The 26,478-nt window shown below is 43.7% G+C and overlaps 7 protein-coding genes across 15 annotated transcripts; 6 read left to right on the top strand and 1 right to left on the bottom strand.

The window, feature by feature from the left end:
• Window positions 1–213: 213 nt before the first annotated feature.
• Window positions 214–1,326, top strand: LOC108067698 (peritrophin-44). Its single transcript, XM_070214479.1, has 2 exons — window positions 214–220; window positions 283–1,326. The coding sequence occupies exons 1-2, from the start codon at window positions 214–216 to the stop codon at window positions 1,263–1,265; spliced, it is 990 nt and encodes a 329-aa protein (XP_070070580.1). The 3' UTR covers window positions 1,266–1,326.
• Window positions 1,327–2,638: 1,312 nt separating this feature from the next.
• LOC108067699 (peritrophin-48) lies at window positions 2,639–4,091 on the top strand. The gene is made up of 2 exons (XM_017156839.3): window positions 2,639–2,689; window positions 3,048–4,091. The coding sequence occupies exons 1-2, from the start codon at window positions 2,683–2,685 to the stop codon at window positions 4,052–4,054; spliced, it is 1,014 nt and encodes a 337-aa protein (XP_017012328.2). The 5' UTR covers window positions 2,639–2,682; the 3' UTR covers window positions 4,055–4,091.
• An 883-nt stretch (window positions 4,092–4,974) lies between these two features.
• Window positions 4,975–10,396, top strand: Su(var)3-3 (lysine-specific histone demethylase Su(var)3-3). The gene is made up of 4 exons (XM_017156970.3): window positions 4,975–5,380; window positions 5,444–6,991; window positions 7,972–8,510; window positions 8,998–10,396. The coding sequence occupies exons 2-4, from the start codon at window positions 5,463–5,465 to the stop codon at window positions 9,597–9,599; spliced, it is 2,670 nt and encodes an 889-aa protein (XP_017012459.2). The 5' UTR covers window positions 4,975–5,380; window positions 5,444–5,462; the 3' UTR covers window positions 9,600–10,396.
• Window positions 10,397–11,956: 1,560 nt separating this feature from the next.
• On the top strand, window positions 11,957–13,712 carry LOC108067723 (uncharacterized). Its single transcript, XM_044395763.2, has 2 exons — window positions 11,957–12,801; window positions 13,029–13,712. The coding sequence occupies exons 1-2, from the start codon at window positions 12,019–12,021 to the stop codon at window positions 13,533–13,535; spliced, it is 1,290 nt and encodes a 429-aa protein (XP_044251698.1). The 5' UTR covers window positions 11,957–12,018; the 3' UTR covers window positions 13,536–13,712.
• On the bottom strand, window positions 13,619–23,369 carry LOC108067722 (uncharacterized). 9 transcript variants are annotated; one of them, XM_017156893.3, is made up of 11 exons: window positions 23,272–23,369; window positions 20,991–21,654; window positions 19,841–20,728; window positions 17,558–19,067; window positions 16,653–16,828; window positions 16,294–16,593; window positions 15,368–15,505; window positions 15,058–15,307; window positions 14,715–14,998; window positions 14,428–14,610; window positions 13,619–14,370 (listed from the first exon to the last, which is right to left on the bottom strand). In XM_017156893.3, the coding sequence occupies exons 2-11, from the start codon at window positions 21,618–21,620 to the stop codon at window positions 14,290–14,292; spliced, it is 4,440 nt and encodes a 1,479-aa protein (XP_017012382.2). In that variant the 5' UTR covers window positions 21,621–21,654; window positions 23,272–23,369; the 3' UTR covers window positions 13,619–14,289. The 9 variants fall into 9 exon arrangements, with proteins under 9 accessions (XP_017012382.2, XP_017012379.2, XP_017012383.2 ...); XM_017156890.3 differs by lacking the exon at window positions 23,272–23,369 and adding an exon at window positions 22,532–22,920; XM_017156894.3 differs by lacking the exon at window positions 23,272–23,369 and adding an exon at window positions 22,532–22,920 and having other exon boundaries at window positions 19,841–20,725.
• Window positions 22,962–26,430, top strand: LOC108067725 (probable deoxycytidylate deaminase). Its single transcript, XM_017156900.3, has 3 exons — window positions 22,962–23,083; window positions 25,523–25,934; window positions 26,090–26,430. Exons 2-3 carry the CDS (start codon window positions 25,527–25,529, stop codon window positions 26,288–26,290), a joined length of 609 nt encoding a protein of 202 aa, XP_017012389.3. The 5' UTR covers window positions 22,962–23,083; window positions 25,523–25,526; the 3' UTR covers window positions 26,291–26,430.
• Window positions 23,888–25,170, top strand: Clc (clathrin light chain). The gene is made up of 2 exons (XM_017156899.3): window positions 23,888–24,048; window positions 24,172–25,170. The coding sequence occupies exon 2, from the start codon at window positions 24,185–24,187 to the stop codon at window positions 24,866–24,868; it is 684 nt and encodes a 227-aa protein (XP_017012388.2). The 5' UTR covers window positions 23,888–24,048; window positions 24,172–24,184; the 3' UTR covers window positions 24,869–25,170.
• Window positions 26,431–26,478: the final 48 nt, after the last annotated feature.

Below are 26,478 nucleotides of genomic sequence, written 5' to 3'. Positions count from 1 at the left end.
TAAAACCAAATACTCCCTATATAGTTAGATATACTTGGGATAGTTTATTATACCCCTTTTCAGTACCCCTTAGTAAAAACCAATCCCCTTATCTCGCTAACAAAAATAAATGCGGATAGCTACTGATCCTCTGATATAGGCGACCATAAAAGAAATCGTCCGTCGCGGGGCGACTTCAGTAAGAGTTATTAGTTCGTCGAAAGTTGAGCTACGATGGAAAGTGGGTGGATTTTGGTGGTTACCCCCTTTCTGAATTTCAAACTAACTTTGTTTCGATTACAGAACCGGTAGTTTTCGTGGGCGTGGCACTGTTGCTGGTGCTGCCCTTGGTGAATGCCCGCGACGAGGACATCTGCCGCTTGTTCTCGAACAACACAGTGATCCGTGATCCCGATTCGTGCAGCCAATCGATTACGTGCATCGATTCCGTGAGCCACTACAGCACCTGCTCGGGATCCACTCCCTTCTTCGACAAGGATCAGGGCAAGTGTGTGAAGACCCTCACCTCCACGTCCAGCTGCTCGATTTCCTGCGAGGGCGTGGCCACCCACTTCCTGGCCGATCCGAAGTCCTGCTACGGCTACTACTACTGCTCCGAACAGGAGACGGCCATGTATGGCAAGTGTCCGCAGGACACGCACTTCAATGCCACCACCGAGATGTGCACCCACCAATACGAATCGGCCTGCACGACCAGCTCCTTTGAGTACTGCAACATTGTGAAGAACAACGTGAACTTCGACAATCTGCAGGGCTGCAACCAGTACCATGTGTGCGAAAAGGGAGTGCTGAAGGACAAGACCTGCACGAATCAGTACTACCAGGCCAGCACGGGAACGTGTGTGGCCAAGGCTCTCGTGGATTGCGATGCCCATCCCAATGCGGACAAGTGCGGCAAGGCCAGCAAGCCGACGGTGGACAAGTTCGTTGCGGATGATGCCACCTGTCGCGGGTACTTCTACTGCGCCAAGCAGGCCGATGGCTCTCCCGATCCGAATCCCCTGTGGAACCAGTGTCCCCAGGACAAGTTCTTCGATGCCAGCAGCCAGATGTGCATCGATCCCACCCTGGTCAAGTGCACCAACGATCGTTGCGATGGCCGCACCGCCGAATTTGTGGTTAGCGCCACCACCGGCTGCCGGAACTATTACCACTGCTCCGGCGGAGTCGCCAGCGAGGAGAAGTCCTGCGGCAACTACTTCTTCGACGAGCAGCTGGGCAGTTGCGTCCAGAGTATCAAGACCTACACTGCGTGTACGAAGTAAATACCCTTAATAAAGCTCAACCATCGAAGTGATATGGTAAAGGATGGGAGTATTTTTAGGATTGTTCGGGGAATATTAAAACATGTTTATATATTTAAGCAAACTATATTTTCTTTTTTTGTAGAGACTTTTTTTCTGAACTTTATAACATGAGAGAAAAGCCACTTCGACCTTTTGGGGGCTATAAAAAATGAAGTCTTAGCAATTTATGTTTAATGATGTAGCGGTGATGGGCCAAAGATGGGCTTCTTATTATAAAATAATAAATTAAATAAAACCTATTTAAAATATTAAGAAGCATTTTTTTTCTTTTTGGGTTATGACTCTAAAACCATGTTTAGTGTATAGGTCCACAATTTATTCGTAAAGCCTAACAAAAATGATAAACTTTAAAACGTATCTTACTTTTTTATTATAAAATAATAAATTAAATAAAATGTATTTAAAATATTAAGAAGCATTATGACTTTAAAAGCATGTTAAGTATATAGCTCCACAATTTATTCGTAAAGCCTACCAAAAATAAAAAACTTTAAAACGTATCCAATTTCAAAAGGAAAATTATAAAATCTTATTCTTATAAAACTTAATAATGTCAATAATATGTACAGTTATTAGATTTAGGCCTTAAAATTTTAGTGCACCTTTAAAATGCAACGAGAGCTTTCTCTTTCCAGAATTATTTGTTTTTAAAAAAAACACCAGCTGTTTGATTAACCATAAAAATTATACTGCCTTCACAAAATTGCTTTTTAAGAAATCACATCATCATGGAAACTTTAGGAGCAGGTGGTATGAGTGGAATACCTCAGTCTCATTGACGAAACCATAAATGATAATCGGTGTCTTGTTCGTCGTAAGTCATAATCAATGTTTTGAAAGGTTCTGATTTTCCCAAAAACAATTGAAAGCGACAGCAAAATAGCAAAGCACTGGCATTATCATTTTGTCACATTTACGGTGGCAATGCAAACAATAACTTGTGACTGCTGATACGATTAATTTATTTATAGTTCAATTAATTAACAGCCAATAAATTGGCTATTTGCGATTTACGATATCTTGAGGACCTTATTAACTAGTCATACTTTTATTTTTCGCTTTAATAAGTCTGCGTTTTGGCCAAAATTCATTAGCTGGATGAGTTTTTAAGCAATATTCAGACAGATGTCCTGATTTCAATCACGAATTACGAAGTACTTGAAGGGGCTTACGTACTTTCGCAAAACATCGATAAGATTTGCTTATAATAGGGGCAATAAAAGGCGGTATCAGCGAAAAGCAGTGGCAGCGATGATGTTTGCTAGTTAATATAAACTTTTTCCATTCACGAAACTCCATTTAGTCGGGAGCAATTAGTTCCCGAGGCCACATCAAGCCACTCTGCAAATTAAACCAAATTCCCCAACAATCAGCCATGCCGAGTAAGTTTTATCAGCCAAACCAAAGAACTGCTAAAAATATTCACAATATTCAATGGAATTTTAATAAATATAGACTTCTGTAAGGTGTTTTAAAATAAGATTTAAAGAAAAAAGTTGAAAGTCTTCGCTAAAAGTTGTAAAACAATAACGACAGAAAGATCACTTTAATTTATGTGTTAACTGTTTAATAAAAAATATTTGTATTATTATTATTGGAATTAAAATAAATAAAGACAAGAAGGATTTTTTTATATAAAGACAAATATCATTAAAATTTATTGATTTAAGGGATTTAAATTTTTTTGGGATCTGCGAATAAAAACTGAATAGAATAATAAATATTTTATATTTTTTTCAGACCCTAGGCTTTTTGGAGTGCTATTTGGCTGCCTTTTTCTGATGACTTCTTCGGCTTTCTCAGCCAGTCTCGGTGACTACGAGGAGCTGTGCCGGCTGTTCAAGAACGGCACCCAAATCCGCAAGCCCGGCACCTGTGACCAGTACATCCAGTGCTTCGATGGCGAGGGCACCCTCCTCACCTGTCCCTCCGGCAAGTCCTTCGATCCCAACAAGAACAGTTGTGTGGACACGCTGGACAGTAGCCACAAGTACTGCGGCAATCGCTGTGAAGGATTGGATGGTCAGTGGGTCTCGGATCCGACCGAGTGCCACAAGTACTTCTACTGTGCGAACGGAGTGCCGCTGGAGGGGATGTGCCCTGTGGGTCAGCACTTCGCGGAGAGCTCTCAGTCCTGTTTGCACGGCTCGGACTCCCATTGCGTGGATGTGAACAACATTTGCGAACTGGTGGCGGAGAAGACAAAGTTCCGCAAGGAGGACGACTGCAGCTACTACTACGAGTGCGATAAGACCGGAAACCACAGCGCCCAGAAGTGCTCCACCTCCAAGAAGACCCTGTACTTCGATGTGGAGAGCGGCAGCTGTGTGGAGCCCAACAAGGTGGAGTGCACCGCCCATCCCAAGGACGGTGTGTGCTCCGTCTCCAAGACGATCCAATTCAAGTCGGATGGTGCCACCTGCCGCGGCTACTTCGTGTGCCGGGCCCTCGAAACTGTCGTCGATCTGGATCCCCTGTGGCTGCAGTGCCCCGAGGGCTATTTCTTCGACGCCGATCTGCAGGTCTGCGGCAAGGCCACCTCGGTGGTCTGCACCCACAACAGGTGCGAGGGTCGCGGCACCATGCTGGTCACCAGCAGCAGCAACAACTGCCACAACTTCATCCGCTGCGTGGACAGCAAGGAGGTCGAGGAGGAGACCTGCCACTTCGATCACTTCTTCGACGAGCGACTCGAGGCCTGCACGAGCACCATCATCTACGACAAGTGCTGCGATGACCGCGACTGAGATTATTCATTTTTAGTGGTTTATCCATAAATATAAATTGCAAAAACCAAAGCATTATTTATGTTTTTATGTTCAGGATTAGATGGGGTTTAATTTAAAGAGGGCAAAATATTAAAAAATATTTAAAAAAGGGTAATAACAAAAATACAGCATAATGCAACATTTAAAAAGATATTTTCTTAAAAAAAAAAAAATCAACAGATTCTTAGGACCCTTCCTTACAGGTAAAATTTTGAGCAGCTCATTGTGTTTCAAAATTGGTTTAAAAACACTATTCAACCACATCCTCCCTCCGCAACTGATTGCCTTAATTGGGCGACTTGAATCACCTAGTCCGTTCCTATCTTCTTACTAAACTTTATAAATAAACTTTTTAATCTAGGCGTGCAGCTAACAAACGATGTACCAATAATGAAGTTCTTTCTAAATTTAGAAACTATCCAATTAAATCATATCTTTCTGTTGAGCAGCTACGAGGATGTCGAGCAACTTCCATTAAGGTGGTAATGATTTTGGGGAATACCAACCACTTTTTATCTTAGTAGATTCAAAGGTCAATTTTTGTTATCTTTAACTTTCCTTTTAAATTAAGTTACTTCTACTAGGCAAGTCAGGTTTTGAGTTCACGATTCCTTTTTATATACTCCTTATATATATTTTAGTTTATTTATTTAAAAGTCAAAGGAATATATTTTTTAAAAAACGGTTACATTCAAAACGAAAGTATACCGATTCAGTGAATGAACCGGTTCAAGGGGAAAGTAGCGGCTATAAATTAGTATGACCGCACGGTGGGTTACGGCCGCTGTTCTGGGTTTTTCAAGGAAATGCTGCTGCTTCATTAAAGATAACTCTTTTTAAAAAGTGACTCAGTTAATTTCTACCTGTAAAAAAGCCGGTAAAGTGCGCAATGAAATTTAATAAGCGTTTGAAGCTTAAGCGCGGGCATCGGCGCAGTGTGACCAGATGGCGCCGTTTGAATTCGGCACACCGGTAGGGGTATGTTGGCGGCATTGCGCGGCTGCCACACCGCCAAAACCATATAAACAATTTTTTACATTTCAATTTGCACTTTTGAAAGCCGAAAAATCGATCTGAGAGCTAACGTAAAATGAAAAGCAATGCTTCGAGCGGCTGAAACAGCAACCGAGTTTAGTTAACTTCACTGAAATCGGGCCAGCAGGGAGTTGTGACCAAAAAAAAAGGGATATCCGCAGTCCGATCGGCAAAACGTGTGATAATAAAACCACTAAAAAAATATTGCAAAAAAAGAAGAATGCAACAGTATTCCGGTTTTATGCGCTGAATAAACCGTGATTTTCAAGCGTAAGTTTTGCGCGCAGAGAAACGATTTTCGAATAAACTTCAGATGGTTTTTTTATTTTAAAGGGATTACTGTTTTCCGGTGATGAAGCCCACGCAAAGCGGAGGCAGTGGCTCCAAGATGACCGAGCCCATCGAGTATGTGACCCTGATTAGCGACGATTCCGATGGCGAGCCGTCGCCGAAAAGGAATGCTCCTCCTCCTAATCCCAATCCGAATCCCAATCCTGGCCAGAAACAGAAGCAGCCGGACGAGGACTCCAATGATGCACCCGCCACCAGCGACGAACGGCGCACCAGTCGGCGCAATCGACCCAAAGTGGATTACAGCAACCGGCCGAGTGGCAGTGGAGAAGCCACCGCCTCCAATGAAAAGTCAGGATCGGGTTCGGGATCCCTGGGATCGAACAGCCAGCCGACGGAGCGACGTAGTCAAAGTCAAGCCCGCAAATCGGAGGCGAATGCCACTTCCGTTTCCGGTCCGAATGCCGGAAATCCGCGGCCCTCGCAGAATGGAGATTCGAAAGAGCGGGATGCGGGCACACCCACCGTTTTGTCCGGCCAAGAGGGCGCCGTCTTCCAGTCCCGCCTGCCCTTCAACAAGATGACACCGAACGAGGAGGCCTGCTTCCCGGACATCAGTCGTTCGGGCATTCTGGGCCATCGGGTGTTCCTCAATATCCGCAACAGCCTGCTCCACATGTGGGTGGATAATCCCAAGCTCCAGTTGAGCTTTGAGAATGCCCTCAAGAACCTCCCACCGCCATTTGACAGCGAACCCAGTCTGGTGAGGCGGGTGCACTCGTTCCTGGAGCGTCATGGCTTCATCAACTTTGGCATCTTCAAGCGGCTGCGACCCATACCCACGAAAAAGCTCGGCAAAGTCATTGTGATCGGGGCAGGAATCTCCGGCTTGGCTGTGGCCCACCAGCTGCAGCAGTTCGGCATGGATGTGATCGTCCTGGAGGCGAGAGATCGCGTCGGTGGACGCATAGCGACATTCCGCAAGAACAGCTATATCGCCGATCTGGGTGCCATGGTGGTGACCGGCGTGTATGGCAATCCAATGACCATTTTGAGCAAACAGATCGGCATGGACCTGGTGCCCATCCAGCAGACATGTCCGCTCTACGGCCCCGATGGCAAACCGGTGCCCAAGGAGAAGGACGATGTCATCGAGAGAGAATTCAATCGACTACTCGAGTCTGCGAGCTACCTGTCCCACCGCCTTGACTTCAACTACGCCGGCAATTGTCCGGTTTCGCTGGGCGATGCCCTCGAGTGGATTATCAGCATGCAGGAGATGCAGGTCAAGCACAAGCGAGCCCAGCACATGCAGGAGATCATTGCGGCCCAGACGAAGATCATCGAGCATCGGCGCCGCATGAAGACCATCAAACAGAGCATCGCCACGCTGAGAAGCGAGCACCTGGCGATGGTCAAGCAGCGAAAACCGAGGGGCGTGGAGAGCGATGCGGATTACGGACGGCAGGAGTTTAGCATTCGGAACACGCAGATCAAGGTGGAGGAGGAGCTCAGGGTTTTCAACGAGCTCCATGCCGAGGATAAGCAGATGGAAGCCAAGCTTCACGAACTAGAGCAGAACCGACCAAGGTGGGCAGTTAAATTCGGCTACCTCGTAGAGTTTGTCTTGGTTACCATCTCAGATTTTTTTGAATTTTTTTGGTGTCCTTTTAAGGGCGCTATGAATTTTTGAAGTTAAGAACTTAAACAAGAAAGGAAGCTAGCTTCGGCCAGCCGAAGCTTATATACCCTTGCAGATCATTCCTATTAATTAACAAATCGCAAAAATGTTCAATTTTCTAATATTTTTCATTAATTTTCCGATCGTTCCTATGGCAGCTATATGATATAGTAGTCCGATTTGTTAAATATTTAATTCGAAATTCAGAAATATTTAAAAAATAACATCCCCAAAAGTAGAAGGTAATATTTCAAAAAACACCGAAGCTAGAATTTTTTTAACGTTTTCTTTTCCGATCCTTCCTATGGGAGCTATAAGATATAGTTGTCCGATCCGGTCGGTTCCGACATATATACTACCTGCAATAGAAAGAAGACTTTTGGGAAAGTTTCATCCCGATAGCTCAAAAACTGAGAGACTAGTTTGCGTAGAAACGGACGGACAGACGGACAGACGGACATAGCTAGATCGACTCGTCTAGTGATGCTGATCAAGAATATATATACTTTATGGGGTCGGAAACGTCTCCATCACTGCGTTGCAAACTTCTGACTGAAATCATAATACCCTCTGCAAGGGTATAAAAATGTTCTCAAACTTTAAATTAGTATATCTCGGGAACGGCTTAGAGGAACAACGTGCAACTTTACACGTTTTTAAATGTGTACTAGGGGAATTAGGCCAAAAAGTATAAATTTTAATTATTTAAAATTTTTATCGCGGTTTTGAAAGTCTTCTTTATCCTATAAAATAAACTCAAGTATCCAAGATGGTCCATTTCATAGCCAACATAATTTACCCAAAGAAATATTTTTGTTCTTTTTCATCATTTCCAAGATAAATATATTATAATATATTAATTAAATCCCCATCTCCTCTTTATCTACAGCGACGTGTACCTCTCTTCCCGCGACCGCCTCATCCTGGACTGGCACTTTGCCAATCTGGAGTTCGCCAACGCCACCCGACTAAACAACCTGTCGCTGAAGCACTGGGACCAGGACGACGACTTCGAGTTCATTGGCCACCACACCACCGTGCGCAATGGTTATTCCTGTGTGCCGGTTGCGCTCACTGAAAACCTGGACATTCGCGTCAACAGCGCCGTCAAGGAGATTAAGTACGGCACCAATGGCGTGGAGGTGGTGGCCGAAAACCTGAAGACCTCCAACTCGCAGATGACCTACAAAGCGGACCTGGCCGTCTGCACGCTCACCCTGGGCGTCCTGAAAGTGGCGGTGGCCCACGAGGAGTCGCAGCAGAGCAACACGGTCAAGTTCGATCCGCCGTTGCCGGACTGGAAGCAGCAGGCCATCCGGAGGTTAGGCTTCGGGAATCTCAATAAGGTGGTGCTCTGCTTCGACCGCATTTTCTGGGATCCCAACGCGAATCTCTTCGGTCACGTGGGCAGCACAACTTCCAGTAGGGGTAAGTTGTTGTAGTCTTAAATAGAGGCCTGCATGTATGGATTCAATGAATTATTTTGAATTTTTTGTTTTATATGAATAAATTAATTAGAATTTTGAGTTTAATAGAATTTAATGAATGAATGGCATGAATTCCGAAATAATTCAAACGACAATTTCTTTTGAAGAAGAAAGTGCCATAATTTTGTGATTAAATCTGCCTGAATTTAATTTACTAAGCAGCTAACATTGACTTTTTAAAAAGTTTCCACTTTTTGTTCTCAAAAGAAAGCACAACAAAAAAACTGCCAAATTGAAAAAAAATCATAAAAACTATTCATTCATTCATTCAATTCGAAATGAATTAGAAAAACATTCAATTTATTTTACAATTGAATTAAACAAATCCGAAATTTCAAGGCATACTATGATAAAATAAAAATTAAATGATTCACGCAGGGCTATAATTGGAAATATTAAAAAAAAAAAATTAATTTATCTACTTGCAGGCGAAATGTTTCTGTTTTGGAGCATTAGCTCATCTCCGGTGCTGCTTGCTTTGGTCGCCGGAATGGCGGCCAATATTGTGGAGAGCGTTACGGACGACATCATAATCGGGCGCTGTATGTCCGTGCTCAAGAACATTTTCGGGAACACCTCCGTTCCGCAGCCCAAGGAGACGGTGGTCACGCGCTGGCGCAGCGATCCCTGGGCCCGCGGTTCCTACAGCTACGTCTCCGTGGGCTCCTCGGGCAGTGACTACGATCTGCTGGCGGCGCCGGTTATTCCGCCGTCCAGTAAGGAGGCGGAGGGATTGCCGCGCCTCTTTTTCGCCGGCGAGCATACGATACGGAACTATCCGGCCACCGTGCATGGCGCCTACTTGAGTGGATTGCGCGAGGCGGGACGCATAGCGGACTACTATCTGGGCTATCCGGAGGGCACGCCGCCGGACATCGGATACTCGGTGGCCGAGGCGGCCAATCTGGTGTCCGTGGGAAACGTTGTGAAGCTGCGCGACCTGTCGCCCAATCTATCCGACTCCCCGTCGTCGAAGAAGTCCGAGGAGAACTCAAATTCAAACACTGCCGACTCCGCGGAGCTACAGTAAGCATGTGTATTTAGCTTAAAGGACTTGGGCCCCGCCATTTACCCCCAAAGCGTTTAGTTTTTGTACCATACAACGGGGGCTCACTGTTTAGAAACTAAGCTAGACCTATGTAAATACCTAAGACTATTCCACTAAACATGGACTTCTTTAGTTACCATTCAACCAATTATTTTATACCTTTAAACTACGTGTTAAGAGAAAAAGAAGCAATAACACCGAACATAGCAAAACCCTTTCAGTGTTTCCTTCAGTTCCAAGCTCCCTTTGGGCGTCTCTAATTGAGCAACGAATGCAAACATCTATCATAAACCTGTTTTGATAAATGAGTCTTTTACTCGTCTAATTTTTAATAATTGAAAAACCAGTTAATACGTATTAAATCTATTTTTCGTAATTTAAACTATAGAGTACTTATTTATCTATTGGCGTCGTCTTTATTTAATTGTAATTGGCAAGCGTATTATTAATAGTTATATAAATACTAAATTACCTTAACTAATCTGTCTAGGGAACTTTTTAACTTTAAGGGACAAACAAAAAACATTTTTTTTAACGTAACTATTTTCTAACTTCAAAAGCAAAAACTAAAATATTAAAAATCTGGAAACTCTTCTTTTATTTTATTTAAAAGTTTTAAAAAATAGGTACAATTCTTTATTCCTTTATTAATACCCAAAAAAAAAATATGCTCATATGTTTGGTCCCTGCTTATAAACTTACGTGTAGTAATTGGTCTTATTAGCAACTGCTAGATTTAAGGAAATGCATTTAATTAAACTTTTAAACTTTTTCAAAAACTTTTTAACTTGATCCTCCCAAGGAGAAAATAGAAGATGACACAAGCAACTATTTTATTGTTATCAAAGGAAAATATAAAAAGAGAAATATGAACTAAAAATATAACAACTTTAATGTGTTTCAGTTCTGTAGAGGGCAGTCTAAAGTATCAAATATTGTGTTTACAATTAAAGTATATTGTGAAGAGCGGAAGTTGTTCCAAAAACTATCATTCCTCTTGATTAGTGGGTAGCAGAAAGCGAAAACTACAATGTTTTGGGTCTCTCGGGCAGTTGGGCAACGTTTCTTTCGAAATTGTGTCGGTTCAACGACCTCCTCTCCGCAGTTCGTTCGCTTTCAATGCCAATGAAAGCTAAACCTTAACCGTCGAAAGCTCCGGCCTCCTATCTTCCAAAGATTGGAAAAGCACGTTTAGAAGTGCACTACAGCCGATCGTTGGTCGGAGGGGTATATCATTAGAACGGGTTAGATCCGATGTGGGGATCGTACTATACTATTGGCGAGCTTTTTTGGCGCCGTGCATACACCACCTTTGTCAAGTTCAATGGCCGATGAGTTAGAATCGCAGGTAATACCCCAAAAGCTTCGGAAATTGGTATGGTTTGGTATGGCAAAAGTTAAAGTTGATTGCCTTTTTTCCCAATCGCATGCTTTTCTAACTACTACTACACTAGCTTGCACACACGAGAAAGTCCATCGTGAATGTATGTTTGCATTAGAAGTGGCCTTGAGTTGGGTCAACGACCGAAACTACTCAAATCGACTGACGTTGGATCTGAGAATAAAACACAATAGGAAGTGCACTATCGCTTCTGTAAATAGGTTTAATTTATTTATTTTTATAATGCCAGCAACTACAATTGACTTAATTATTTTGTGCAAACCTTCTGGATTGAGGGCATTATTGGGGTTTTACAAATAAATGACCAGGCCTATTTTAAGTAAATATTTATATTTCCATACTGCGCAACTAAGAATCCTATTTCTGGAGCACGTTTGTTGTAACTCGTTAGTATACATGTAATTTATGCGGCGTAGGAGAATAACCCTCTACATATTTTAATGATGATAATAAAAAAATGTAAGAATATGTTGGTTATGTATTTGAAAAAAACGGCTAAACTCTTTGGGAAAGAACCAGCAAAAAGTATTTCCCCCAAAGTTTAATGATCTTTATCAATTACGTCACTTTTTGGCAATTTGTCGGTAATGTTTGTATATTACCTAGGTATAAAGGCAGAACTAACTAAATTATTAAAAAATTACATTTAAATTAATTTAAAATTAGAATCAATTTAGAAAGAATTTAGTACACGATTTAAATTAGAGAAATCGAAATAACGAAATAAAAAGTTGATATTGAATACAATTATTTTAATAATAAATGCCAGAATATAAAGATCATTGGCCTACAAAGCAACAAGATCATTAGTTCAAGAACAGGAAGGATTCCCCTTTATCACTAGAACACGCGGCCTCTATCATCATCACCACCCACAATGCAGCGCAACTAACGAGGAGCTTTTCCGCCGACGAACTATAAAAGAGGAACACCGCTGCAGTGCTTCATTCAGTCGGAAAGATAGATTCATTGGCGAAGCGTCATAACCAGGTCTAAAAAATGAGCGAGAGTGAGAGCGAGCTTTCGAGCGCTGTGACGAGCGCACTGTTGGAGCTCTACCATCGCGAGAATATACCCATGGTCTCGCAACCCATGGCGGGAGTTGGGGAGAATGCCTACGGACAGGTCCTTCGAGTGAGTTGGCCCACGATTTCGGAAGCCGCAAACGTGGTGGTCAAAATGGCGCCAAAGAACGTGGCCCGAAGATCCCACATGCACGTGGTGGACTACTATGCCCGGGAGGTCTTCATGTACCAGGAGGTATTCCCCATCTTCCGGAAGTTATCGCCAGATCGCAGCATGTTCACCGTAGCACCAGCACTTCAGGCAAATGGTCTCAGGGCTCCCGATGAATTCCTTATCTTCGAGGATCTAGCTGGAAGTGGTTTCCGTCCCAATTCCCGCAGTACTATGCCCACCTACGACATCGTAATCTGCTCTCTGAAAGCTTTAGCCGAGCTGCATGCCTGTTCATTTATTCTGCAGAAAAAAAATCCTGAAAAGTTCAGGGAGTTAGTTAATTTCGTTAAGAAGGACAACTTATTCACTCCCAACATTGAGGAGGTCACCATTGAGTTTGGAAAGGCACAGCTAAGAAAGGCAAGAAATATCCTGAACGAGTCCGATGGGGACCAAGTGGCTGCCCTTAAGGAGGTCCTGGAACGCTGTGAAAAACACCTAAAGTCCTTGGCCCTTTACTGTGTGGATGGGAAATCGCCCGCTCCTTATTCGGTTATCTGTCACGGCGATTTTTGGAATAATAATATTCTCTACAGACATGAGGTAAGTCTCTTTACTTCGTAATAACTTTTTTTTATTTTTCTAAAATTTTCCTTAAAAAGGATATATTTTCTAGAAAATATCCTTCATCTAAAAAACAATAATCTTAAATTGCTGAAAGTTTTTGTAATATTTATTTTTTTCCACAAGGATAATTCCATTTATTATACATACCTTATGAGATTAATTTTCATTTATACCAGAATTTTAAAAATATTTTTTTTCCCCAGCCAAATTGTGATCAGGCCGTGGAGGCGAAACTCATCGACTTCCAGATGTCCCGCTATGCCCCACCTGTACTCGATATAGTCCACTACCTCTTTGCTTGTACGGAGAAACAATTGCGGGATGAACACTTTTCCACCTTCATGGATGCCTATTTCGACACCCTGGAACAGAAATTGGCGACGTGTGATCTTTGTCTGGAGGAGATATATCCACGCAGTGTTTTCAACCGACAATTGCAGCTATACGGTGTTTACGGCTTAATTATGGGTGCTTTTTCCCTACCCTTTTTCGTTTCCAATGCCAGCGAGGTAATTGATATCGATACCGTTTCCGAGGCCATCCAGGAACTTTCAACATCTTCCGACGAACCCAAGTATAAGGAGCTGGTCGAGGAATACGATATGCTCAACGCCCGCACATTGCCAATTTTCAAGCGCCGAATTATCGGAATTGTGAAGGATCTAATCAAATACGACATGACAGAGCCCCTTTTTAAAATGGACTCCTAACCCCAGTGCTACAGTATTATAAACTAAGAAGATGTAAATATTTGGAATTCTAAAGCAGGCAAAACTAAAGCTTTGGCAGTATATGTGATTTTGTTTCATATTTATTAAGGGAACTCTAAGATTCTAAAAATTCACAACTTAAATAAAAAGTCCGCAAAACAAGGGATGTTAACTAAAGTGTCTGCAGTTGGATTCGTGTAACTAAGGCTAAAACTAAATATGTACATTCCTTACGTATAGTGATGATTACGGTTCCCTGACCACATTCGGTAGCGAAACACAATTTGATTGTTTGCGGGATTTTGGGGAGAATGATCCTCCTATAAGATCTTAACAAATAAATCGTAATTTGAACTTTTGCAAAAAGAATGTTTAAGCAACTTCAACGCAATAGAAATATTATTTTTTCAAACTAATGAGTGTGGTACTACTCTACTATTTAGTACTTCAAATTCCATATATATGTATATATATGATATAATGCTCGGCTATAGCTATTTTGTATAGCTATTTACATGGCTTGCACTGTGCATAGTCCAAGAATAGACTTTATCTTAATTTTAAGGCCTACATAGTACAATATGTGTCTTGCACTAAAACTAAGCATTTGCGTGTCATCTGGTATATAATAAAATAACAACTCATTGAGTTTATTGCAGCAATACGTGGGCTTGGCGTGTTATGTCCTAATGTCCAGCACTTGGATACGCAGTCAGGAGTCGTCCTTAACAATGGCTCCCGATGATAATGGCTATTACTGCATGACCTCGCGGAAACGCTTCTGCCGCTCCAGACTCTCCACCTCAGCCCAGCAGTTGCGCATGTTACGGAAGAGCTGAAATTTAGTTATAATAAAATTTCCGAAAAGCAAATATATCGCTGTAAATGCTACCTCATCGATCCAATTGTGCTCGGCCAGCAGATCGTTCAAAATTTCTGTTGACGTCTTGCCAGGGAACTGTTGCTGCTGCTCCGTCACCCGTTGCGAGCAGTTAATAAACAGATTGAACTTTTCGTGTGCAATCTTGTGGAAGAGATCTGCACGAGCGGCACAAATGCGGCATAAGACAATGTCCTAAAAAAATAAAAAATAATTATTAAGTTCAAATAAATAATAAAATAAAATTTATAAAAATAATTTTAAAAAAATTTTAACTTTTAAAAATCAATATAACTTACCTTTTCGTAGACTATACGCGGATCCACGGGCATGGTCTGCATGGTGTTTGGATTATATGGCTCCCCGAAGAGTAGGAAACGCACAGCGATGCCTGGCTGATGGCAACCGGCGCAATTCTTCTGGGTCAGATTGTTTTGTTCCCACTCGGAGAACACATGGCACTTGGGCCAGGTCTCAATGGACGAGATTGTGCTCCGCGTCCAAGGAGTGATGGCCAGCAGCTTGCGCTTGCAGTTTTCCATGATGTTGTCCACCACCCGCACGCTGCCCAAAAAGTAGTCGTCTAAAAAGAAATATACATTTATAATTTAAACAATAATTTTGTTAAAAATCCCGTTTTACCCTTTTCGCGCGTTATTTCCGAAAAGAAGCTTGGATCGAGGGCTTGAGAGATCATGGTCTGAATATAGATCTCAAAGTTGTCCCTATACGACAGATAGTCCTCCATGATCTTTTCAATAAATTGCTCGGTATCATCGGCCAGCAACTCTGATCGCATGAACTCGACAATTGTCTCGGTGTGGGAATGCAGCTGAATGCGCACCGGTGCTTTGAGGTAGAGTTTCTTCGTTTCGAGATTCCAGGAGGCGTACTGAAATCGGGATCAATTAATTTAAATATATAAAATTGTTAAATTGTCAGAAAAACGCACCTTTGACATGTTACGATAGAAGGTTTTTCCGTTTTGGCGGAAGGGCTCGTACTTCTGCAAAATGCACTTTGAGTCCACCTGCCAAATGGTGGGCCAGTCGTTGACAAGATCCGATCGCAAAACTATAAAGTCGCCCGTCTAAAAAGTTCGTTAAACAAATAATTTTAAAATTTTTCTTAAACATTATAGCAATAAAATGCATTAAATATAAAAAATAATTATAATTAAAATTTAATATTTTCCTGTTCTAGTTTGAGGATTTTTTAATTTTTTTTTCTGATAAAAAATAGTAATTTCAAATACATTGCTAAACTATTAATCATTGAGTAAATCGAAATAAATAAAAAATCACGATTATAAAACACAATTTTTAAATAAATAAACTTTTTCTGATAAAATAGTTTTAAAAAAATCGTATACAATGCTAAGCTTTTTAGCATTACGGATAATTGAGGCATTATAGCAATATAATGCATTAAATATAAAATATAGTTATAATAGATCCTAATCCATTCTGAATTTATTTTACAATTTTCCTGTTTTAGTTTTTACATATTACGAGGACTTTTTAAATCAATAAACGTTTTCTGATAAAATAAAATAATAGTTTTAAAAAAATTGTATACATTGCTAAACTCTTTAGCATTACGGATAATTTAAGCATTATAGCAATATAATGCATTAAATATAAATAATAGTTATAATAGATCCTAATCAATTCCGAATTTTAATTTACAGTTTTCTTGTTTTAGATTTTACATATTATGAAGACTTTTTAAATCAATAAACGTTTTCTGATTAAAAAGAATAGTTTTAAAAAAAATCGTACACATTACTAAACTTTTTAGCATTACAGATAATTTAACTTAATCAAAATTAATAAATAAAAATGCACGATAATTATAAAACGCAACACTTTAACCTACTTTAAAGTTCTCCGAGTTGGCAGCTGTGCCCGATGAGGCACTGGCATATCCCACATCCGCCACTCCAGACATATTCTGCTGCGAACTATAGCTAGTTTCGCCGCCACCGGCCAGTTGTTGCACCTGTTGCTGCTGATGGTGTTGCTGGTTGACCTGCATCTGCTGCAGTTGCTGGTGGTGTTGTTGCTGTTGTTGTTGCGGTTGTTGCAGATTTGAGGAATGGTCGTAGGTATTCTTGCGCGGCGTGCCCTTCGAGCGGCGAGCCAACTTGCGCTTCCCATAGCCCTTGCCGTCATCGCTCTGCGGGGGAGGAGGTGTTTTTAAGACAGTGGTTACGTGGACGGAAGCTCAACACTTACGTCTTCCTCCTGCGGAGTCCACACGGGATCCGTATCCGAGTCGGTGAACTCCTCCGGCTCGCCGACGACTCCAGTATCGCCGGCGACGGCATTGGAGTTCATGAGCATGGCGTGCATGCTGCTCTGCTTGGCCTTGCGGGAGCATTGCTCCCGACGCGGCGGCACACTCAAGGGGTCTGTGGAGAGCACAAAAGTGGGTTAGCAACATACAACTGAGTCCCCGGGGCGACACGAACAGGATCCACAACAACAACAACGACATCATCAACAACAAATCAATCCAGCAACACCATCTTCCCACGGCCATGGAACACCAGCACCAGCACCTCGATCGGAATCGGCACCGGACTTCTGTTCCGTCTTACAAGTACAAATAATAAAAATACACGGTTTATTTGGGTTTTTGAAAATTAATAATATTTGTTCTTCTCGATTTCATCTCAAAAATACTTCATACTTTTGTTCATGGGATTCTCCTTTTGTTTGTTTTTTTTTTGTTTGCTCTTTTAACAATTTAAAAGTTGGCGTTTTCCTTTTTGTTTTTTGTTTTTTTTTTGATGTCATTATGGGTTTTTATGTTTTTTACATATACACACCGTCCAAGTCGCTAGTCTGTCGTCTGTCTGTCTGGCTGTCTGTCCGTGTGGTGTGGGTGGTGGTGGTGCTGCGTGGGTGGGTGGTAAATGGCGGCCGCTAGTGCTGCCAAGGCCACAGCAGGTTTATAAAGTGATGAGGATTCGGCGCTGGTGCTGGCGTCGGCGTTGTTGAATTCGAATTCGCTGTTGCATTCGCGCTGGCTGGCGTGTGGTGGTGATTGTTGTTGTTGTTGTTGTAGTTGTTGCATGGCGTGGAAGTAGCGATAGTGGAGTGCTTATTGGTACTATGCTGTTGGTCAAGTAACATACCTTGACCCGCTCCCGCAGTTGTCAGTTGGGCGCAATGCTGCTGCACAAAGTGCTGTCCGCTCATCGATTGCTGCTGCTGTTGCTGTTGCGCCTGCTGCTGTTGCTGCTGCTGGGCGTATGGCCGGAAGGAGGTTTGATCCCCGGGCTGCTGGATGACCGACGACGAAGGTGCCGATTCCGCCGCGGCCGCAGCAGCCACCATTTGGGCATGCGGACGCTTCTTGGGGAGTATTTGCGTCTGCGAGAGTATTTTGATGCGATGCCCATCATCGCCCACGAGTCCTGCGAGTCCATCGACCGCCGACTGGCCGGCATCCCCCGTAGATTGTGTGGCCTGCGAAGTGGTGGGTTCATCGCCACCGCTCCCGGAACCTTTGCCTTTCCTTTTATACGGAGCTCGTGGGTAATTCAGTTTACGCGATGGCTTCACCACCGGCGGCGGATCGTCGTCCCGCTCGCCCTGCAGAAACTTCAGATAGCTGTCCATGAACTGAGTCTTCTTCTCCCCAATCAGCGTGCCCACGCTCACCGGCTTGGGAGCAGCCGGACTGTACGTGGTGGCTGCACTGGCGCCGCCGCTGGTCGAAGGCGTCGCTGGCGTTGCGGCCGAATGACCATGACCATGCCCATTGTTGGCGGCATGCGAATTGGGCGGGCAGTTCGGTGGCTCCGGCGACGGAGTCTTGTTGGGATTACGAATGCCAAAGTTCGTGTTGTTCGTGGAGGAGTTAGTGCCCCTCCCATTGCTGGACAGCGAGTTCGAGTAGCCCTGCTTGGGTGCCGTCGTGGCATCGGCCAGAAAGTCCAGCTCCTCCTCGATATTCGGCACGATGACCTTGTTGCTGGCCGCTGCTGCTGCCGCCGCCGCTGCGGCCGCCGTCGCCTCCTCCTCCTGCTGCTGGGTGGCCTCGTTCTTCTCCTGGCGCTGCTGCTGCGCCTGCTGCTGCTGCTGCTGCGTGTAGGCCTGCTGGTGTTGCTGCTGCGCATAGGCCGCCTGCTGTTGCTGCTGCTGTTGTTGCTGCTGCTGCTGCTGTTGCTGCTGCTGCATGCAGGCCGTGTACTGGGAGGCGATGGGCTGGGGGAAGGCTGGATAGTATTGCGCCAACTGGGTCAAGTGCGACTGGGCCTGCGAGGACTGCAGATGGGCTGGCTGCGGCAGGTGTTGCTGCTGCTGCTGCTGCGCCTGTTGCTGCTGGTGCTGCTGCTGTTGGCTCTGCTGCGGATATGTGGGTATGTTGATGGTGGCCGCCGGCGATACCGACGCCGCATTGTTCTCCGTCTTGAGCGGAGTGTTCCACTTGCTGTTGAAGTCGTAGTACGTGTTCTGCTGCTGCTGCTGCTGCTGATTGTGCTGCTGCTGTTGTTGCTGTTGCTGCTGCTGCAACTGGTGATGCTGCGGCTCCTGGGGACTGCGCACATTGCCGTAGTCGCTGCTGCTGGGGATGAGCGTTTTCTTCGGCTGGCGCTTGCGCGGAGTCTTCGCTGGCTTCGGCGGCGGTTTCACCTCCTCCTGCAAGTGCAAGTGTCGAAAGAAAGGCGATTAGAACACTCGGCATCGGCAAATGAAATAAGCGAACGGCACACACTATCAATAGCTGGGACATTGGGAGACTAGAAACGGTGGGTAAACATGTACACTGGCTGGCAAACAACGGGCTGCTTCCACAGCATTTTTTTTGGGGGCTTAACAATTGGGCTGCGAGCGACAATCGCGATGGGGTTTACCCTCAATAAAAACTGGATCATACCATTACAACATAACGTCACAGTTCAAAGTGGCCACAGGACTTTAAATTAGAGAATTTGTTAGCAGTATTTGAAGCAGTTTTTGTTAGATTTTAACAGAATAAATCCAAAAAAGCAAATAACAAAAGGCCAAAATAGAAAAGGCTTCCACCAAAATACAAGGAGTGATCGTAGGGACATGCATATTACTCGAAAAAAGGATCGCAAAATAAAAAAAATATTTTACAATTTTTTTAATTTGTATTATACATTTTTGGATAAGAAAATAAAATGAAATTGATCTTTAACTTTAGCTAAAAATAGTAGATTCTCGATTATAAAGATTATTTTCAAATTTTTAAAATTTTAGAAACTTTAAGTATGATTATTTTACGGAGAAGAAAGCGACTACAGATTCATTAGACCTTTTAAACTAGTCTTTTTGGCTTGGCAGAGAACTCAGGAGAACAGATCGAAAAGCAAACAAACCGAAATAACAAACAGAACACAAACAAATTAAACAAATAGGAACAGAAATAAAACAAATGACATACAAACCTTTGGCACTACTTGAATCTGTGACGCTAAGTTGCCCGCCGCCGCCGCCGGTGACATTATCATGTTGGCCACCACGTGCTGGCGCCGCCCGGAGGACTGGTTATGCTCCTGCAGCTGCAGTTGCTCCCCATCGACCACGCCCGCGGGATAGAAGGTTTGCTTGATCTCCAGGCCCGGTGGCAGGTTGAACACTAGATTTTCGCCACCGCCGCCGCCGGCGTCCACAGTGGATGCCTCGCTGGCAAAGTCCAGCTGCCGCTGCTCCTGCTTCACCTGCAGGTGCAGCACATTCTTGATATCCTCCTGCACCGCCGCCGCACCATCGTCCTCCAGCTTCGTCCAGCAGAGGTTCTGCTGCTGCTGCTGCTGCTGTTGCTGCTGCTGCAGGGTGCTTTGTATCACAGATGAATAGGCCACCGTGGTGGGCGTGGCATTGGCAGACGTTCCAGCGCCCGCCTCCGACCGCCTTTGTACCGGGGACGCCGTCTTGTAGACGATCACCTGGGCCTGCGGTGCACTGACCACGTCCACGGCATGTAAATTCGTGATGGGCGATCCATCTGCGGAGCTTAGCGCCGGACTGGCATACTGGGCTGGATAGGAACCCGCCGGAACTGGCACGGCCAGCGGCACCGGACTGCCGTCCTGCTGCTCGATTATCGTCGCCCGAAACGGCTGGCCATCCTTGCGCGTCACCTTGACCTTCCGGCCATCGATCGTGTAATAGGTGTCCGGCTCCGCAGCATCCGCCTCGGCGATCTCCTGCTGCAGTTGCTGCTGGAGCTGCTGCTGCTGCGCCGCCTGCTGTTGCTGCTGCTGCTGCTGTTGCAGTTGGATCAGGTAAATCGAGTCGTTGTAGGCTTTTAATTGCTTTTCCTGCTTAATCTGCTACAGCGCACCGTACATAGATTGAATCGGAATCGGAAAGTGTTTGGTTTGGGTTTGATTCGACATAGAGAGAGAGAGTGGCTAGACTAAGTCTTAGTCTAGGCTTTAATGGAGGTTGATTGGTTGATGGGGGGGCGGGGGATGTTATGTTAGTATGCGATAAATGCGATAGAACCTGCGGGGGTTTTAATGGGTGTGTATGTTTGTGGGCTTCCCCAGAAGCTGGTCTACTGAGAGCGTAAAACAAAAGAGTCCTACTCACCACTTTGTCGGCCACCAGATTGAGCTGTTGCTGCTGCGCCTGCTGCTGCTGCTGCTGCGCCGCCTGCTGCTGTTGCTGCTGCGCCGCCTGCTGTTGCTGCTGCTGCTGCTGCATGGCCAGGAAGGTGTTCGATATCATGTTCGGCGTGTTCCAGGTCAGCGACGTCGACGTCAGCGCCACCGTTGTGGGCGAGGGCGAGGCTCCGCTGGACGAGGAGTTCTCCCCGTAGTAATTCGAGGCCACATTGTTGACCACAGCGGCCGCTGCCGCCGACACAGCCGCCTGGTTCTGGAACGAGCTGAGCTGCTTGTCCAGCGAACTGGGCAGCTGCAGCTGGCGGTGCGGCGTGCTGACCGCCGACGAGGCATAGTGGGCGGGCTTCGGCTGCACGCTGGCCGCCGCCGCATGGTGGTAGATCTGCTGGAATACTGGGTTGTAGCTGCCAATCGGCGACGGAGGCACAAAGCTGCCGCCACTGGCGGCTGCCGCATTGAAGCTGGCGATGCTGGCCGCCGTGATGGTGGCCAGGTGCGGATGCTGGAAGTCCTCCGCCGTTCCGCCGGAGCTGCCGGCGCTGGCGGGCACGATGCGGTTGTAGGCGTACGACCAGGGACTGGAGTTGGGATCCATAATTGGCTTGGGCTCTTCTACTGCTGTTGGCTAACTGAAATAAATATGCCATTGTTAGTGGGTTCTGAATAATCAAGTAAAACTATGTATACAAAGGAATTTTAAGTCTTATTTGAACTATAAAATAAAAACCAATTTTCCATTATCATCCTTATTAACCTTTTCTTAGAAAATATTTTATAGTTTGTTACTACAAATAAAATCCTAACTGTTCGCGCCAATATTCTGATAGTGGGTTCTGAATAATAAAGTAAAACTATGTATACAAAGGTATTTTAAGACTTATTTTAACTATATTTAATAGTCAAATAGTCAAAAGCCAACACACCATTGTCATCCTTAATAACCTCTTCTTAGAAAATATTTTACAGTATATTTCTAGAAATATAAAAATCCTAACTGTTCGCGCCAATATTTAATAGCTATAAATATATATAAAATATAATTAAGATTAGATTAATTACTAAAGAAATGGCGCCAATAGTGATAGTGATTAATGTTGTATTTAAGAATAAAATATTTTAGGAGCTTTTTTTCCTTTGAAGTGTAGAAAAACATTTTTTTAAATTTTAAAATAATATTAATTTGTAGAATTTATAGTTTAACTTTCAAAATATAATTTGCTTATGTATTATTTGTTTATCCCAATGTTTTTGTTATGAATTATTATTATTTTTGCAAAAAAAATTGGTTTCGCTAGGTTGAAAACAGGAACTGGGGTGTTTGTTTCCATACTTTTTTGCACTCATTGTTTCCCCCTCTTTTTTTTTTTTTTGTATCCCTTTTGGCCACGATGCGCTTGGTTCCCCCTTCAAAAAATTTGGCGTCTGTATTTTTTGTCTTGGCGCTCGCCCTCAAATGCGCCCGCATTTTGCCCCGATATGGCGATAATGGGTTAATTGGGTGCTCACTTCTGACTTTACGATTGCGGGGCCATCGCATTTGCGGGATTTATGCTGTTTTCGGTAGTGTTTTTCTCGCTAGGAATAGGATTTTTTCCCGTATTTTCCGCTTGTACATATATGTATCCAGGCACACAAACACATACTCACACACACGGGCGTACATGCGTGCGTGTTGGAAGATAGTCACTAACTTTTTAGACGTTATAGAATCGGAACTGTCGGTCTGCTCGGGCCCAGCATTATCTTCACATCGGACTGCACAACGCTCCAAATAGCACGAGCGGAATTTATGTTTAATTTCGGGCGCAACGTTACGTTTTTTTTTTAGATTCGGTGCATAACTTTTTTGTGGATGAAACAATCTCCAAAATGGCCGCTCTGCTGCCAGTGAAAAACGAACTACTGGCTCAGGTGAATGATGCCAGGCTGAACTGGTTCACCGGTTCTCTGGTTCGCGCGGCGAGTGTTTATTGTTTGTATTGCTTTTGTATTGCCGTCGCATTTAGACTCCGTTATTGTTTAAAAAGTATAGTTTCTCCCGTGTTTTTTGTCGCACAGGTTAGTACTCCAATTGGGTAGCTTAACATACTGCGGACGATTCACAACTATCAGTTTGACAACTAATTAAATTCACATGTGCTGTGCTGCGCCATTCTCGCAAGTGTTGTATAATACCCTTAACGCCGGGACTTTGCCCATTCTATCTGTTGTTTACCATGAAATAGTTAACTCTGCTGTTTATTTACATTTTATGAGCACTGATTAAGGCACATTTGATTAAGTATAAACAAATTAATCGCTACTCGGCTCCAAGCTGTACGCACTCCACTCGCGGGCTGACCAACACTGTTCAATCGGAACTAGTTCCAAACACCCAGTGAGCAATTAGCGATATGCGAAAAAATTAATTTGTTCTTAATATTACAATAATATTTTAAAAGTTATAAGTTTAATTTAGCGTAATTTACATATCAAATTAAGTTTAGGCAAAACAAACAACCCCCATTTACACATTTTCCAACACTGCGGAACTAGATAATTTAGAACCCCAGTGGGAAATTTGGTGAAAAGGCCTTTACTTATTTATAGTTTCTGGTGAATTAATATTGTTGACAAAATAAAATAGGAAACAATTTAAAAAATGTCATTGTGATCTGTACTTCTAGATGGATTTTATTATTGTTGGTTATAAAACACCACCGCATCATATTGTAATTAACTTTAAAATGCAATTTTGAATATATTTAAGAAATGTATATTTTAAGAATTTTAATTATATATTTATCAAATTGTGTTCTCAAAGAACACTAGCCTTCGCGATAGTTGGAACGTTACCCATCACTGCTCGCACGGAACCAGTTCGATAACCTGCCGTTTTATTGTTGGTTCACTTCACTTACTAATGACAGTCATTTTACGTATTCATTGCTAAAAGAAAACTGAAAAAATACATTTGCCCGAATTTCCGGTTAGTCATCCGCCCACAGCGATCTTCATTCAGGCCTAACCGAATCAAAGGAGAGGTGCGTAGTGTCCAGGTGCCGAGGAGCCAGTTGGGAAGCGCCCGCAGCTGGCTGCTCCTCTGCGTACGTGTAAATCTGGGTGAGACGCCCACTAAATTGCCATCACAATCACAACATTTCCAGAGAGCACATCGCCATGGACTTTGGAGACGATTTCGCAGCCAAGGAGGAGGTGGATCCTGCGGCCGAGTTCCTGGCGCGCGAACAGTCGGCTCTCGGGGATTTGGAGGAGGAGATCACGGGGGGATCCGTTCCAGCTGCTGCCCCACAGGCTGCTGCATCCACAGACGACGGCGGTCTGGGTGAGCTGCTGGGCGGAGGAGGAGGTGGTGGTGCCAGCGATGGCGATCTTCTCTCGGCAGGCGGCACCGGCGGCCTGGAATCCTCCACGGGCAGCTTCGAGGTCATTGGCGGCGAGTCCAACGAACCCTTGGGCATAACGGGACCACCGCCGTCGCGGGAGGAGCCCGAAAAGATACGCAAGTGGCGCGAGGAGCAGAAACAGCGACTGGAGGAGAAGGACATCGAGGAGGAGCGGAAAAAGGAGGAGCTGCGGCAGCAGTCGAAGAAGGAGCTGGACGACTGGCTGCGCCAAATCGGAGAGTCCATATCGAAGACCAAGCTGGCGTCCCGCAATGCCGAGAAGCAGGCCGCCACTTTGGAGAACGGCACCATCGAACCGGGCACCGAATGGGAGCGCATAGCCAAGCTCTGCGACTTCAATCCCAAGGTGAACAAGGCGGGCAAGGATGTGTCCCGCATGCGATCCATCTACCTGCACCTCAAGCAGAATCCCATCCAGGTGCAGAAGAGCACCTAGGTAGTCTTAATTACGCACTCGCCTAACCACACATTGAGTTGAATATGAAAATTATTATTGAAAGTATTCGCTGTATATTCCAATTTATGATACATAAAATATTATTATTGCTGCTGAAACATAGCTGCGATCATCGTTTTGTCTAATGAATGCAATAAAAAATGTGCACACAGTTGTCCTGCTTTCCTTGACTATCAAATACCCATCACACACAAAATGCAAAAAACAAAAAACAAAAACTGGACATGAAAAAGTTAGGAAAAATAACAAATGAAAAATAAAATGAAGATACGACAACTAAACGAGATTGTTCTTTTGTCTTTTAAGATATCAATCTGGGCCCATAGACATTGTATTAATTTCTTGTTAATAAATATAATTATTACACTTTAAAATGCATCATCGAGAGCAGTTCTATTGAATGCCTTTATTAGTCTTATCGCTAATGAAACTGCCCGAATACATATAGCATATTTTAATCGTACACTTGTGTTGGAAAAGTCAACGGAACTTATGTATATGTATTACATTCATTGAATAGATTATGAGAATAAAAAAAATAAAACCCAAGCAATAAAGTTTTTGTGACTGTAGAATGTACAAAAGTAAGGGTATACTTCAAACTCTGATAAAAATGTATTTACTTATTTTTAGAATAATGTCTGAACAAGTACCAGTTGAAGATACCCAAAAGACTAAGTCACCTGACAACCACAAGCGGAGGGACTACCTTCACTGGGATGATTACTTCATGGCCACCTCCTTGCTCTCCGCCAAACGAAGCAAGGATCCCGTGACCCAAGTGGGTGCCTGCATCGTGGACTCACAAAATCGGATAGTGGCCATTGGCTACAATGGATTCCCTCGAAACTGCAGCGACGATGAGTTTCCTTGGTCGAAGGCCAAGAAGGGCACGCAGGAGTTCAATCCCCTGGAGGACAAGAAGATGTACGTGGTGCATGCGGAGGCCAATGCGATCCTCAACAGCAACGGCATGAGTTTGACTGGAACGCGACTGTATACCACACTCTTCCCCTGCAACGAATGCGCCAAACTCATCATACAGGTAGGAAATACATATATGTATAAGTAGAACTATTACGATTAATTTTTTTAGACAGATAACAAAATTCTATAATTTTGTTGATGGTTAAAACCATATTATTCATTCCTTTTAAATAACAATATATAACAATATAAATTTTAAATTTCCTCTTGCAGGTGGGCATTGCTCAGGTTCTCTACCTGTCCGACAAGTATGCAGAAAAACCCACATACCGGGCTTCCAAGCGGATGTTGGATGCAGTGGGCGTGGCCTACAAGCGACACCTGCCCCAACAAAAAAATATCATCATTGATTTTGACAATTTCCTGGAAGAAGATCCAAACACATCGCTGGGTCTGAACGACCTACACTTGTGATAAATTATTACTGACTTAAAAATTGTAGACCAATGTTGATAAAAACAAGCGAAATGATTTATAAATTATTTTTAAATACCAGTAAAGCAAAACCTTTTAAAACAAATTTTAAATTTCTAACTAAAAATAAAACATTAATTGACAAAGACAAAAATTCATTTTAATAATATAAACAAGAGTCTTTTCTT

The sequence above is a fragment of the Drosophila takahashii genome, chromosome 3L (assembly GCF_030179915.1).
Source record: "Drosophila takahashii strain IR98-3 E-12201 chromosome 3L, DtakHiC1v2, whole genome shotgun sequence".
Lineage (NCBI taxonomy): Eukaryota > Metazoa > Arthropoda > Insecta > Diptera > Drosophilidae > Drosophila > Drosophila takahashii.
Note: the sequence above shows the minus strand (reverse complement) of the source record. Positions and strands in the feature narration are given on the sequence as shown.

Excerpts from the sequence above, each read along its gene's own strand:
- LOC108067723 (XM_044395763.2), top strand. The coding sequence starts at position 12,019 with ATGAGCGAGAGTGAGAGCGAGCTTTCGAGCGCTGTGACGAGCGCACTG. Across the intron at positions 12,802-13,028 it reads ATATTCTCTACAGACATGAG|CCAAATTGTGATCAGGCCGT; the intron begins GTAAGTCTCTTT and ends TTTTTTCCCCAG.
- Clc (XM_017156899.3), top strand. The coding sequence starts at position 24,185 with ATGGACTTTGGAGACGATTTCGCAGCCAAGGAGGAGGTGGATCCTGCG.
- LOC108067722 (XM_017156893.3), bottom strand. The coding sequence starts at position 21,620 with ATGGATCCCAACTCCAGTCCCTGGTCGTACGCCTACAACCGCATCGTG. Across the intron at positions 16,594-16,652 it reads GGACTCCGCAGGAGGAAGAC|AGCGATGACGGCAAGGGCTA; the intron begins GTAAGTGTTGAG and ends CCTCCCCCGCAG. Across the intron at positions 15,308-15,367 it reads TCTATCGTAACATGTCAAAG|TACGCCTCCTGGAATCTCGA; the intron begins GTGCGTTTTTCT and ends TCCCGATTTCAG.
- LOC108067725 (XM_017156900.3), top strand. The coding sequence starts at position 25,527 with ATGTCTGAACAAGTACCAGTTGAAGATACCCAAAAGACTAAGTCACCT. Across the intron at positions 25,935-26,089 it reads GCGCCAAACTCATCATACAG|GTGGGCATTGCTCAGGTTCT; the intron begins GTAGGAAATACA and ends TTCCTCTTGCAG.